General features: G+C 39.6%; 1 protein-coding gene across 2 annotated transcripts in view; it reads left to right on the forward strand.

Moving 5' to 3' along the window:
* LOC131458375 (roundabout homolog 1-like) overlaps positions 1-14,446 on the forward strand; it is a 128,738-nt gene that overhangs the window by 102,850 nt on the left and 11,442 nt on the right. For both annotated transcript variants that reach the window (XM_058627431.1, XM_058627432.1), the window contains 12 exons: positions 1,335-1,459; positions 1,542-1,713; positions 5,246-5,451; positions 5,535-5,616; positions 5,701-5,863; positions 7,119-7,285; positions 7,411-7,532; positions 8,880-9,114; positions 10,331-10,452; positions 10,631-10,802; positions 12,279-12,476; positions 13,198-13,224. In XM_058627431.1, coding sequence (XP_058483414.1) covers positions 1,335-1,459; positions 1,542-1,713; positions 5,246-5,451; positions 5,535-5,616; positions 5,701-5,863; positions 7,119-7,285; positions 7,411-7,532; positions 8,880-9,114; positions 10,331-10,452; positions 10,631-10,802; positions 12,279-12,476; positions 13,198-13,224 — 1,791 coding nt within the window. The remainder of the gene's footprint in view (positions 1-1,334; positions 1,460-1,541; positions 1,714-5,245; positions 5,452-5,534; positions 5,617-5,700; positions 5,864-7,118; positions 7,286-7,410; positions 7,533-8,879; positions 9,115-10,330; positions 10,453-10,630; positions 10,803-12,278; positions 12,477-13,197; positions 13,225-14,446) is intronic.

Below are 14,446 nucleotides of genomic sequence, written 5' to 3' on the forward strand. Positions count from 1 at the left end.
CCACAGAATTATTTTTACTGATGTAGAACATTTGGTCGATGTTAAGCAGTCCATTTTTGAAACAAATGTAGTTTGTCAGGCCAAGACGCTTACTCCTTTGAAGGATTGTGCAAATTTCAAGCATGAAATCATCAACTCCTCAGTCTTGCACTCATTAAAACGATCTCTGATGTTTCAGATGTAAACTTTTGAGCAACCCGCTTTTGTAAATGAAATCACACTGCCTAAACATGATTCATGTTTGTGTACGCTCTGGAAAAAAGAAAGTTGCATGCTTGACTTTTCTAAAAACATTCTTTAAACACCAAAAATGTTGAGCAATAACCACAGTCATCTCCTCACAGTAGTTCCAAAAACCAGCTGGTTAGCTAGCCCTTCATTTCATTATAAATCTATTTTACAGATGTCAAGAGTTGTTCCTATCTCTAAATGTGTCTTTGTGTAGCACAGTTATAGAGGAGCAGAGACTCTATATGCCGAGCTTGCACATGATTACCTCCTCATTATGGAAGTCTACATTTTCTAAATTGTCTAAATATGCCTTGACATTTAGTTTTTTGACAATTGAAACAGAAATAAAATAAATAAATAATGAAAGCTGAAAATTGATTTTTGCGTTATTGAGAAACTGGCATTTCTTGTCCAATGTTTCCCTTTTTGAGGTTTTTAAAGTCCTACTGCATCTTTAACATCTACATGTTTCTACAATTATCATGCTTTATCTCATTTAACTGCATTCCTATATTGATCAATAGTGAGTAAAAAATAATTTAAGAGTATTCTCATATTGAACACCACCTTCTGGAAAAGATTATACCAATTTAATGATACCATTTCTACAACAGGTTGTAGAAATATCTGTGCCTGTTTCCTCTTCTTCTATACCAATTCAGACACCATTCACCCATTCAGACATGTAACAATATATCATTTCAGCTATACATATACCTGTATGCATCCTGCTTACTCATTACACTGCTCTTGTTTGTGTTTTTTTTTCCTTGTAGTAAACACTGGTAAGTTGTCATCCATCCGTCATCCACCACCAACCAGCAGCAAGAACTCACAAGCCCTTGTCATTGTCCTGTCTGCACTGTAATTCCATAATACAGTATGTAATTCATGTTATGTGTGGGTAAATGAGTTAAAATGTGCTATTTTTTTTTTATTTTAAAAGGTAAATACATAGTGACTGCAATTGCTGCATTACAATATACACTGCTATACCCTGCTTATTCTAAGTTGTGTTCTCTGTGCTTGCTGATGTTCTAAAACTGGGAATGATGAAAAATGTACCGAGCTGCCAAGTAATTAGGACGTCTCCTCCTCTGCAGTGCCCCCAGCATTTGCCATACGGCCCAGGAACCAGGTGGCATCAGTGGGCAGAACGGTCACCTTCCGGTGTGAGGCCACCGGAAACCCGCAGCCCGCTATCTTCTGGCAGAAGGAGGGCAGCGAGGTACGCCTCGCCCTCATCGCGCTAAGGCACTGCTCCAGTGTAGGGTTTTTCTAACTCCGCGATGCTTTGTCTCCCCTTTCAGAGTCTGCTGTTCTCTTACCAGCCACCACAGCCCTATAGCCGTCTGTCTGTCTCCCAGATGGGCAGCCTGACCATTACTGATGTTCAGCACTCTGATGGCGGCATGTACAGCTGCCAGGCTCTCAACATCGCTGGCAGTGTTATTACCAAAGCACTGCTGGAGGTCACAGACTGTGAGTAAAGGAAAGGAGTGATGGCAGACAGATGGGAATGGGAGGGGACGGGATTTTATTCAGCACTCCAGTATTTTTTTTTGTCTTTTGACTAAATGGACTACATTTCTGCTGTGGTTTTCCCTTTGCTGAGCAGATCTATGAATTGGTCTAGGTTGCAGACTACTGAAAGGAACCCCCCTTAGGTGTAGTAATTGGCCCTGTTACTACTGTCACAAGAGGGTTTTCAGAATGTGTTGTTCTCCCATTGGGCTTAAAACCCTTTGCAGCCATAGTGATTGTGTGTACAGTGTCTAGTCTTATGTCTGGGGGTGTGTATTTTTACCTTAGAGGACAATTAGCATGTATTTAGATACATGGGCTATGGTAAGATTCAGAGATAGATTTTTTATAATGGAATGATAAGATACAATTTGATTTAAGTTGATATGATTTGATACATAAATATAGTATATAGTATATTGTTACATAAAACACCAGATAATCCTTTGTATTTTTTTTTTAATAAAAAAAGTGAGTGTGCTGCAGGTTCACAGTTAATAACAGAACTATTGCAGGACTTCTTAATTGTTATTGTCTCCACTCAGGTGCGACTTGCACGAGCATCCTTTATAGAAGAGATTGAAGTGATGCAATGAGGAAGTAACAGCTCAGTAGCTTCGTTAAAACCGATTCATACTATTTAAAGATGGGACATCAATACATGGATACAGGACACGCCTCTTGTGTACCTCCAGAAATGTAGATAATTCATTGAGGTGAATACAACCAAATTTGACTTATTTTATTATTTGCTATGTATAAAATTAGGTACACAATTAGTGAACAAAAATAACAGTATTTCTTTGCTCTGAAATGCAGGGGACGTGTATCAGTATCCTGTATCAGATTCACAGTAGACATTCTGAGCTAAGACCCCAGACCCTGTCTATCACTCAGTAAATGACAAATGTAGTTGTACGTTCAAAGTAAGTTGAATATACAGTATATTTGAAAAACATGTTTGGGCAACCTATGGCCTAGTGGCAAGCGAACTTGGCTTACAAACAGAGGGTGATTGGTTTGTATCCATGTCAATATAGCAGAGAAACCTTCCAAACAGTGGATGGAGGGAGACAGGGCAATTTGGTGCAGGCGACAGAGTAAAACATTGGATATGGATCTATAATCTATTTTTAATCATAAACAATACATTCTAAAACATCTATGATAGATTTGATTGTGTTTCAAAAATAGATCCACATTACATGTCCTGTTTTATCAATATGTACAAGCGATGTCTTGTAAGTGAGGAAGTTCCACTAAATACACATAAAGCATCTTTATTTAAACATAACATGTAAAGATGTAAATCTAAATCAACTAAATCAACAAATCAAAAAACACAGAGACTGTGGTTTAAGTAAAAGCCCAGAGTTCAAGTTATTTACTTTATTTGTACAACCTCAACACATTCACAGTCTTAACGTTCTACACAGTATATAACACTATATCTGTTGCATACTGTACGTCTCACATTAACAACAAGTATGGTCATAATAGAGGTATGCATAATGTGCTTGCAATCTCTGACTTTACATTAAAGGGACTTTAAATAGTGATACAGTTCAATTCTACTTTTCTACTTTATAATTAGGACAGCATCATTTTTTACATATGATGTCCTATAAAATTGTGGTCAAAAAGACTGTCAGCCAAATCCGCGTTAATTGTTTGAAAAAAGCAATTTAAATGTGCTTGGAGGGCCACACCAGTAATTACAAACCACCAGCAAAGTCTACAGACTCTGCCAATTAAATGACCTGTGTGATCATGAATACACATGTCTGGGTAATTTTGTATTACGGCGTGTACATATATTAATTTAATGATGATAATCGCTTCAGGGTTAAACAGACATTTACTGCGTCTACACACTGAGTTGTTTGAGTCGTAATAGACAATCTGCTGGCACTACGAAAGGAGACTTATTCACTCAGTAAAAATGCATTATGGGTAATGAACGTGGAAACAGATGGTGTCGTGTTTTACCCAGTTTTTTCATTGGTCCGTAGTACTGCGCTCTCATCTGTTTCCTCTCCTCCTCACCCTCACATTTCTCTCCATCCCATCACTCTCCTCTCATCCCCATTTGAAGTGGTGCATTTATATGGAAATAACTAGTCTGTGTTACCGCAGGCAGTTTTCAAGGTGTGTTTCCATCGCCTTTTTTTTTCTTTTTCTTTTTTGGTACTTTTATAAATATATTTATGTATATCGAAGCCCTGCACCCATTCATGGAGGTTTGAAATGTAAGAGAAAAGGAATAGAGAGAGAGAGAGTTCTGTTATCTAAGTGAGGATGTTATTAGTTGGGCTTTGCCGCTGTGATTGGAGTTGGCTCCGGCAGCACCTACTGCCGAATAAACGATAAGTTGCTCTCCGCTGGAGGGGAAAAGTTGATTTCTTTTTGCTTGGCTGCCTGCACAACCAGCTCGACCTATTGTTCTCTCTCTTTACCAATTTTCCTCTCAGTATCTTTCACATCTTATCTGTCTTTCACTTTTTTGGCAGCATTTCATTTTCCCCACCTTCATTCTCTCTCTCTCTATACTCTTATTTGTGTCTCTTTCCTCAGCTTTGATCTTTTGTAAAAAATCATTTCCCAATCCAGTTCCGATAATGCATTGCTGACAGTGTGCTTTCAGCTTTTTGGAATGCAGCCTTTATTCATTAGTTAGAGAGCAACAAAGGACAACAAAGGTCACTAACTGGATTCAAACTGTTCTGACAATAACACAGAGAATAATACCAAGTCCAAGAAAATAAAATCCCCACAATGGTTAATATCCAATGATTTGAATTAAGAAACACTGGGTCCCACAGGCCCGCGAGATCACTGGAGACTGAAATCTCTTGGATACTCTAACCAAGTGTTTTCATTCCAAAGGCTTTACATTATTGATGCTCACACTGCGTTTACAATGACCACCATTGTTCTTCAACCCTAAACAGGTGCTTTTAGTTTCAGAAACACATGAAACATGTTTCAATTTAGCTATTTTTGCAGGAAGATCATACAGAATCGTATCATTTACATATAAACAAATGACCTGCGCTGCACGGGGGAAGTGATTATCTTTACGCTAAGACAGATGGAGGCAACAGCAACGTTGTGCGAGGAAACCAAGGCAGCTGCAAACAGCTTGGAGTGAAAATGACTGAAAAACATACAGGTGTGTCCAACAGGAGAGTTTGGCGGGAGAAAAGCCTCTGTACTGCTGCTGTATACACACGAACGCTCCCTCAGTCAGGTCTGGTACTTTTGCTTGATAGCGCATTTCTTCAGATGAAGGATGCAGCATACAGTACAACTAACTGTGCATTATCTCAGTTCTCGAGACCAAACGGAGGCAAAATAATAACAACAACGAAAATCACGTGTGCTGCAGCTTTGAAAAGTTATGGGTCGGGAATTTCCTTTATCAATACATTAATGGTATATCGACACAGAGTTTTAAACGCTGCTGCTTGTGTGTGTGTTTTTAAAACAGCTGGCACAGACCACCCTCCCCCTGTGATAAGGCAGGGCCCAGTTAACCAGACTGTTCTTGTGGACAGCACAATTGTCCTGGGGTGCAAAACAGCTGGCCATTCATCTCCTACAGTCCACTGGAAGAGGAACGACGTGCTGTTGACGTCGGTGGACTCCCGCATATCCACAACCGACACAGGATCACTGGAGATTCGACAAACGAAGGTCAGGGTGGCTTTAAACAGCAGTTTGTTGTTAGCACTTACATTCACACGTCTACGCTTATTAAATGCAAAACCTCTCCTCAGCTGGCAGATACAGGCTTCTACACGTGTGTAGCTTCTAGTCCAAATGGACAGGCTTCCTGGACGGCATACTTGCAAGTGGCAGGTAGGATATTCATACAGACAAATATAGTTATAGTGAATGTAACTGGAGTTTTGACTGTGGTGTTGTTGCTAACTTGTGTGGCAGAGTTTGGGGTCCAGGCAGTTCATCCCACAGACCCTAATCTGGTTCCTAGCGCTCCATTTAAACCTGAGGTGACCGACATCAGCCGCACCTCTGTCAGTCTGTCATGGAAAACCAACCCCAGTGCTGGAGCAAAGGCTACATCTTACCTTATCGAGGCGTTCAGGTGAGTCATTTGATGAATTATGCGTCTTTGAGCATCTTACCACACTATCATCCAGCTTAAAGTGAGAGTTATGTTTTTTTTGATGCGTGGCTGCATGAGGTACCGACACACAGTCAGCACTGTGTGAGCTCCTTACATGGAAAACTAACACAGAGAGAGACTCGCTCCTCTGAAATAAAACATGGATGTCAGTGGAAACACAAAGAAAATACTGATTTAAACCACAAAAAAGGCCAAAACAATCTGTACCTTATATCTTATATATACAAATATTCTTGTTGCTTTGCTGACTTAGAGAGACATGGGGACACAAGAGCGGCTGCTTTTTTTGTTAGGTTTGTGTCACTGAGATAAATCTGAAGTAGAGGTCGACCATAATGACCTTTTCTTTGGCTGATGCCGATATTTTTATCCCACTAAACTGATTTTCTTTTCTTCCCCCAATCTGATGAAATAGAACAGTTTAATGATAACAAATAATACACACTACATTTTGCTCTGCTCTGCTCTGTAGTGTAATATACAGTATTTCCAATAGAAAAAAAAAACGATGAACTAAATGTTAAATACATGAAACGGGTCATCTAAAACTTTACTTGGCAAGTTTCTGAGAAGGAAAATGCTAATGCCAGTTATTTAAAAAGGCAAATATCTGCCTGTTTGGTCGCCCAACCAATGAATCGGTCAACCTCTAATCTGAATAAGCTGAACTAAAGCGATAACAGTATTTTTAAGACTTTCTTAGATTTATGTAAACATACATTTTATTGTGTGAGAATTGAGCAATGGCTAAAATCTTTTGCTTTGTGTGTGTCTTCATCTAAAGTTGGTTCCCAGCACAGAACAATGACTATGCAAGTCTGGTCGCTTTTTCTCCCTGTTCTCTACAGAGCTCCCCCTACAGTTTCATATTGTTATGACACCACTGTGAACATCCATCCGTTGTCTACCACTTTATCCTCACTGTCGTAAAAACTCACCGCTGACGCTCCTCCTCCTCCCTGGAGCTGTGTCCATGCCGACGCATGCTTTTCACCATTCGAAAAAAGCTGCAGCGTTTACTTGCTCGGTCAGACGGTCGTATCCTCTTCCTCGCTTCCTCTAACAATGATTTCCTCTGCTTCTATTTCACGGGGTCTGCTAATAAAGCTTACTTAGTTCTGCTTTAAATGCTGTATCAGTACCTCATCATCAAAGAAAGCTTAAGGAAATATGTATTTCACTTGAATTCACTTGCACTCTCTTCTCCCTGCAGTTATACATCAGGCAGCAGATGGGTGACCGTAGCTGAGCATGTGAAGACAGAGACCTTTGTCCTGAAGAACCTGAAGCCCGGAGCTGTCTACCTCTTCATGGTCAGAGCAGTGAATGCTTACGGCCTCAGCGACCCCAGCCCCATCTCTGATGCCGTCAGAACACAGGGTCGGTGTATAGAGGCTTGACATCGTAGCAGATATCATTTAAATTGCAGACAGTTGCCACTCAAATGTTCGGTGAATACTTTATTGCTGCTATTTCACACCTTTTCCTTCCGTTGGCGTCAGCAGACAGCACTTCCACCATGCAGGGTGTGGATCATCGTCACATCGAGAGGGAGCTGGGCGATGTCGTGATCCACCTGCACACGCCAGCTGTTCTGTCATCGTCTGCGGTCAGGCTGCAGTGGATGGTGAGATGACCACACTGCCCTGTGTGCAGTAAACATCACTGTATTTATTAAACCCTAACCCTAACCCTAACCCAAGTGGTCAGAGTTAGGGTATTATGGGAATAGGTCAAATGTACCAGCAAATGTAAACACACTGTGTACATTAATAAATTATTTAAAAGGCAAGGAGAAGAGAGAAAAAAAATCAATGCTGTCTATGCTGGCAGCTTTTATAGAGCGGATTTATTCTCCCTGACATGTTTTTTATTTACTTGAGCTCTCGTTGACTAGTGAGCAAATACTATCTGAGCAGAAACTCACATAAAGCAAGTTTTAAAACAGAGGATAAATCCACTGCACAGTGGTGAATTTATCTCTAGTGTACTTAGTCTCAAAAAGCATAAGAATGTATTGGTGGCACGCGAGCGTGTGCATGTGCGCGGTATGTGCGTGCGTGTGGATGTGTGGATGTGTGGGTGTCCCCCCACAGGCATTCTTTGTCATAATTGTGTGGTTTAAATGGAAAGTGCTTAATCCTCTCCTGATTCCGACCAGACTTTCCTGCGAGGACTCTATTAATGACCTAATATTGTGGTTTACAGGGAGAATTCCCAGATATGGTGAAATGCTAATCTGTGTCGCCCTAAAGGCAAAGTGAATTAACTGGAGTTTCCTGCAGAGTGTTCACAAGATGAAGCTCCAACATCCTACATGTGTGTCATTTGGACTCGCGTGCACATATTGTGCAATAACCGATTTCAAGTTGATAGTTCCAGCCTGACATGGACGCTCGGCCTCGTTGTAAACATAGCTGCCAGCAGGGACAAACAGATTTAGCCACTTATCAAAAGGCACACCAAATTAAATTTACACCTGGGTGTCTAACAATATCTTGAGAATATAATTGCCACTTTGCCACAGCTTTCGCCAATTGGAAAATGAAGTTTGTTATCCTCTGTGAAACGTTTCCTCTACCACACCAAAGCCCGTGGAGAAAATCAGCGTCTTTTCATCACAGCGCATGGGATTTAATGATTAACTGCTGCCTCCATTGGTAAGTTCAAAGGTGTAATTTTGTGACTTTGATGTGTAAAATCCTTAATTTGGATTTCGGGCAGCAGTAGACCAGCAGCTTCTGTGTCCCCACGAGCTAAAAATACTGTTTTTCTCTATGGACTTTGGTGTCGGAGAGTGAACGCTTTGTTTCCTGTAAAAAATGGATTTAAATGGGAATAGATTTTATTAGTTAACTCAAAATCCTGTACTATCCTATCCTACTTGCTATTTAATTTGCAGCATCTCAATGTATCCTTTCAATTCTGACACAGATGTTGAATTGCTCATCGATGCGCCGCATGTACATTATAGGTCGAGCAGCAGTCCCCGTACACCCAGGGTTACAAGGTGCTCTACAGGGCATCCGCCGCGCACGGCCAGCCCGAGGGTCAGTGGAGCGTCCTGGATGTACGCAACCCACGGGAGGACGGCGTGGTGATCAGTCAGCTGAAGAGAGGAGCCATCTACGAGTTCAAAGTGCGACCGTTCTTCGATGAGTTCCAGGGAGCCGACAGTGAGGTCAAGGTGGTCAGGACGTTGGAAGAAGGTTAGACGGAATTGTTTTTTTTTTTATTCATATAAATATCAAATCAAAATTAAACATTTTTGCATTTTTCATTTAATAACTTTCGGTTTACAGTTTATATCTGATCATAATACAGCCAAGTACAGTTCACCTCCAGGGAGGTTGTGTTTTTTTTTTAATGTTTTCTGTTTGTTTGATTGTGAGCAGCACAGATCGCAATAATAAAAAAAGGATCCGGGGATGTAGATTATGGACCAGGACAAATTAGACTTTGGTAATGGTCCACATGTGGATTCGGATTCAGGATTTTTCAAATAATTTGTTGACCTTGCAGATTTTTTTTAATTACTCAGCTAAGAATTTCAGTATTGCTCTGAATAAATGTCCTGTTAAATCCTAAATGTAGATCCAGATTTCCATCATCACCAAAATCCGTTAAAAAATGAACCCATTAACCATATTTATGTATGTAACTTCTCACATATGATACACATTTTTTATGAAAATGTTTTATTATCAGTTGAAATCAGATCATTTGTACTGATGCTGTGGGAAAACGGGTCAGCCTTGGCTGTAGCGCTTTCTCTGCTTTAATTTGGGTTTGTTTACCTGTTTGATGCCATGTCCTCAGCCGTCGAAGACAAGGGCAAAGGCACTTTTCTTTGAATGGCACATTTGAGGGAACTCAGAGTGTTTTACACAGAAATAATTAAAACAGTTCTTGAGCAAAGCAGAAAAAAGATAACATGGTGAAATGACATTGCAAATGAAACTATTGCAATTAACACCGTTTTTAAGCAGTTTCAATACAGCAGAGGTAAAGGTCACAGGAGGGATAAATATAGAAAGATAATCTAGGACTTTGCAAGTAATTAAAATTAAATTAAGCTAATTAAATTCACAAAAATACATATTTAGTATATATTACACTATAGGTGTTGCTAATCAGCTTAAATACCTGATTTAAAGCAACGCGATGTAAGATTTCAACCTTCAAATAATGTGAAACGATGCAAACTATGCAAACTAAAGCGCTGTCAGTTTTGTTTTGCATTTTTGATGAAAACAATACCTTTTACCGACTGCAGGTGGAACCTTGGAGCAAATCCTACTTTGTGTTCTTCTCAAAGGTTCTACGCAGACGTCAGGTTTTCAGGAAACCTTGGATGCAGAGACGAGGTTTTGTTTCTTTTTTTTTTTATTGACACATAGTTAACTGTATGTTTCGCTGCCTCAGCTCCAAGAAGAGCACCCCAGGGTGTTACAGTGACAAAGAGTGACACCAATGGAACTGCCATCCTAATTGCTTGGAAACCGCCTCCAGATTCAGAAGAGGCAGGAGTCATCCAGGAGTACAAGGTAAGAAAAAAAAAAAAAAGATGACTGACTGTCTCTTCTGTACTAATGCTCTGAATCCCCTGTTAAAATGTGACTTGTATTTTTCTGAGACTCTTCATGCGTGTCTTGTCTTTGTGTGGCCGGACGTGTCCTCAGGCACTCACTGTCATCCTGTCTCCTCCTCACCGTCTCCTGACAGATTTGGTGCCTGGGCAACGAGAGTCGCTACCACGTAAACCAGTCGGTCGACGGCTCCTCCTCCTCCGTGCTCATCTCCAGTCTAGCACCGGGAATCCGTTACAGTGTTGAGGTTGCGGCCAGTAACAGTGCAGGACCCGGGGTCAGGAGCGATGTCACGTTCTTTCAGTTAGGTAGGAGTTTGACAAAGAATGAAGGAATGAATGAATATATGATAATGTTTTGGCCCAATTTGCACTTTGTGTTCAATGTCTGTTCTGGGCATTATTCTTTTTTCTATTTTGATATGTGAATCAGTCCGTGTAACTATATATTTACTCATTCTTACATCAGTTCTCAAGAAAAATTAAGAACTGGATTGTAAACTGATTACAACTGGATCTTATCTTTTTAATATGGCGCTTTAAACTGTCCAAATGAGAACACTTTAAATACTTGGCATGGTCCTGCTAAGTCATTGAAAACTATGTTGTGAGGTTACTTTATGTTTGCAGTACGTTTTTCGCTCTTGTCCTTTATTTATTTATATATTTAATAACAATTATTTACACATGTGTATTTGTGTATGTATGTATGTAATGTATGCTTATACTGCATACCTTAAGTTTGTATTGTATGCAAAAATTATGTTAATGCAAAATATTATTTATTGTACAGGACTGTGCAACACCACCAATTAGAAATGAATCATCAAAGCATGGGCCTGACTTCATTAAGGATTATCAGTTTAACAATTGGCTTTTAAATTGTGTAAAATTCAGCAGCTGACTGTCATTGTTTGTAAGAGTTTGTGCAGAATATTCACTTAAATTTAAACCAATTGACCAACAAACATGTAAAGACAGGAGGAGTCTAGCTAATAAACCAAAGACAGCAGTGTAGGAGCAGGTGCACTTACTTGTGAGTGAGTGGTAAATCGCTGATAAAACATGCTGAAGGTTTTTATATCATTACAGCATTTTAGGGGGAGTTAGGATAACTATGGCTCATGTGCGTCATGGAACCATATTTCTAAAAATTCTTGAACAGAAGACAGGAGAGAAACTTTTGTTGGCCACTATTTTCGAACATATTTTATATGTGAAGGAGAAAGTCTGCTTTTGTTTTACACACACAGTTTAAATAATTGATTTAAATTCAAACTGTATCTTTGTTCACACATGCATTTCACCTGTATATGCACTATTAGTTTTCAACTAGAGCTGCAACTAACGATTGTTTTCATAATCGATTAATCTGTCGATTATTTTCTCGTTGAATCGATTAATCGTTTGGTCCATGAAATATCAGAAAACCTTAAAAAATATTGATCGGTGATCTTCAAACCTGATGAAATGATGATGTTCTCAAATGTCTAAATGACCAAAATGATTCACTTTTAATGAGTTCTTTGTTATCCAGAGCAAAGAAATGAAGAAAATATTCACATTTAAGAAGCTTAAACAATCAGAAATCTTGTTTTAATCATGAAAAAAACTTCAAACCGATTCATCGATTATCAAAATAGTGGTCAATTCATTTAGTAATCGATTAATCGATTAATTGTTTCAGCTCTATTTTCAACATCTTCATTTCTGCTACTTTTTTTGTTATTGCTGTGCTTCTCGTCAACGCATTATGACTGTAATGACACGTCTCTCACTCTTCAGACTCGGCGGGGCAGATGATGGACATCAGTGAGGAGAGAGACACCTTCTCTCAGATCTCAGATGTGGTGAGGCAGCCAGCCTTTATTGCTGGCATTGGCGCCACCTGCTGGTTGGTCCTCATGATTTTCAGTGTTTGGCTCTACCGCCACAGAAAGAAGAGAAGCGGCCTGAGCAGCACATACACCGGGATCCGCAAAGGTGTGTGTGTGTGTGTGTGTGTGTGTGTGTGCCTCTGATAGGTGGATATTTTAGAAAAGATGTGTGTGTTTCATGGATAAATGCACTGTGTTTGTGCTCATTTGCAACCTACAACACACTAAACTCACGACTCCACCTGTCAGTGTTTTTTTAACGGTGGCTGATGAAAGGATCAAGGCATGACCACCACACTAAACAGCTGTCGTCATCTCACTGATATTAAGGAATATTTCCCGACTCTAATGAGCAGATCACACATCAAATATTTAAAAATAAATACTCAGGTCTAATCTTCCCCTGGCACAAAGACGTCAGGAGCAGATTTGCATTTTGCGATTATGCAGACATTCAAAGGCTGACCTTCAGTCGCTCATTTGTAGGGTGTCATTTCCTCCACATGGCACAGTTCTTGGAGGTACAGGCCTGTCAAGCTGCCATTACCCTGTCTGCTGGAATATCACTGTTATTTTCTCCTCTGCCTGTCACCCCCATTAACCTTCACCTGGACACGCATGAGGCAGCGGGACGGCGGCTGACATGTGGTTATTTAAATGTTTGTACACATCTGATTTTTATATGAAGAGATGGGCATCACACACGGCAGAGGTTTGCGTGCACTGACGTTTAGAAAAAGCACCTCGTACTCATATATGAAGCACATAAAGCAAAAGTACCACAGAGCTGATTTCACTATTTCCCTCTCTTTCATTTGTCCTTTCAGTTCCATCATTCACCTTCACACCGACAGGTATGTAAACTCTTGTTTCTATGTCATAACAGACGTCCTTTCTTGTCCATAGATGTGGAAATTTGTCTTTTGGCGTCACAGTTTTTTACTTATAATACGATAAACACCACATGGATTACAAGACTGTAATGAATGAATCAAACTAAAACACACATGATACAGATAATGTAGACTGATCCAGTGTGGGTGGTGTGGAAGAGTTTAACATAGCTATTGCAGTTACTGTGAATGACTTGTTGTAAAAGCTTTCGGTTGCTGTACTGGATCTACAGCGCCCTCCTGAGGGCAGTTTAACAAAACTAAACCTGGATGAACAGGATCACACACACACACAATTGTTCTGGCTTTTTGTTTCACCTATACTTTATATAACGATCACAGCTGCTTCTGCTCACTCCCAATGATTTTACAAGCCTTATTTATTAGATAGATAGATAGATAGATAGATAGATAGATAGATAGATAGATAGATAGATAGATAGATAGATAGACAGATAGATAGATAGACAGATAGATAGGTTTTTATATGTACACTCCTTCCATTTAAACAGGAGGATCATTGATAAGAACAGGTGGAAATAAAAGGATGTTAATACCAGGTCTGAATGGGGCCTTGAAGATCAAATATTGCAATGAATGGTCATTTATAGTCATATATCAATGTACAACAATGTTGAGTATGAAAAGAAAACACAAAACTGAATGCTATACATCATTGTTTGCACTCAGCCAATCCATAAATACAGAGAAGAAAACATCATATTGATTGAGATGACAGAACAGTGTCATTATTGATCAGTACCACAATGTGACTATGCAGTCATTTATTTTAGAATTGTTGGATTTATTTCTTTTTTGACAATAATAGAACTGCGATGTGCTGATAGATGTGCTCATTTTCTCCTCACAACAAACGTGACATCAAAAATGTCACATTTGTTCACAACCGTGTCATACTAAGTGTGTTGTTTTGTGTTTTTTTTGGCAGAATGACACAAAAATGAATTTAGTCAGAGACAAGAGTCCCTTTTTGGATTGCACCCGCTCACTATAGGTTAATACATGAAACGGTATTATTGAATAAAACGTGTGTGTTATGTGGGAGAAATGTTGTTGTCACGCTGAGGTGGGTAAAGGTAGAAGGAACTATTTGTGTTGTTTCTATTGGAATTAAACCTGACAGCCAGACTCTGTGCCTTGAGGATAGAAGTGTGTATTGAAG

The sequence above is a fragment of the Solea solea genome, chromosome 4 (genome assembly GCF_958295425.1).
Source record: "Solea solea chromosome 4, fSolSol10.1, whole genome shotgun sequence".
Classification (NCBI taxonomy): domain Eukaryota; kingdom Metazoa; phylum Chordata; class Actinopteri; order Pleuronectiformes; family Soleidae; genus Solea; species Solea solea.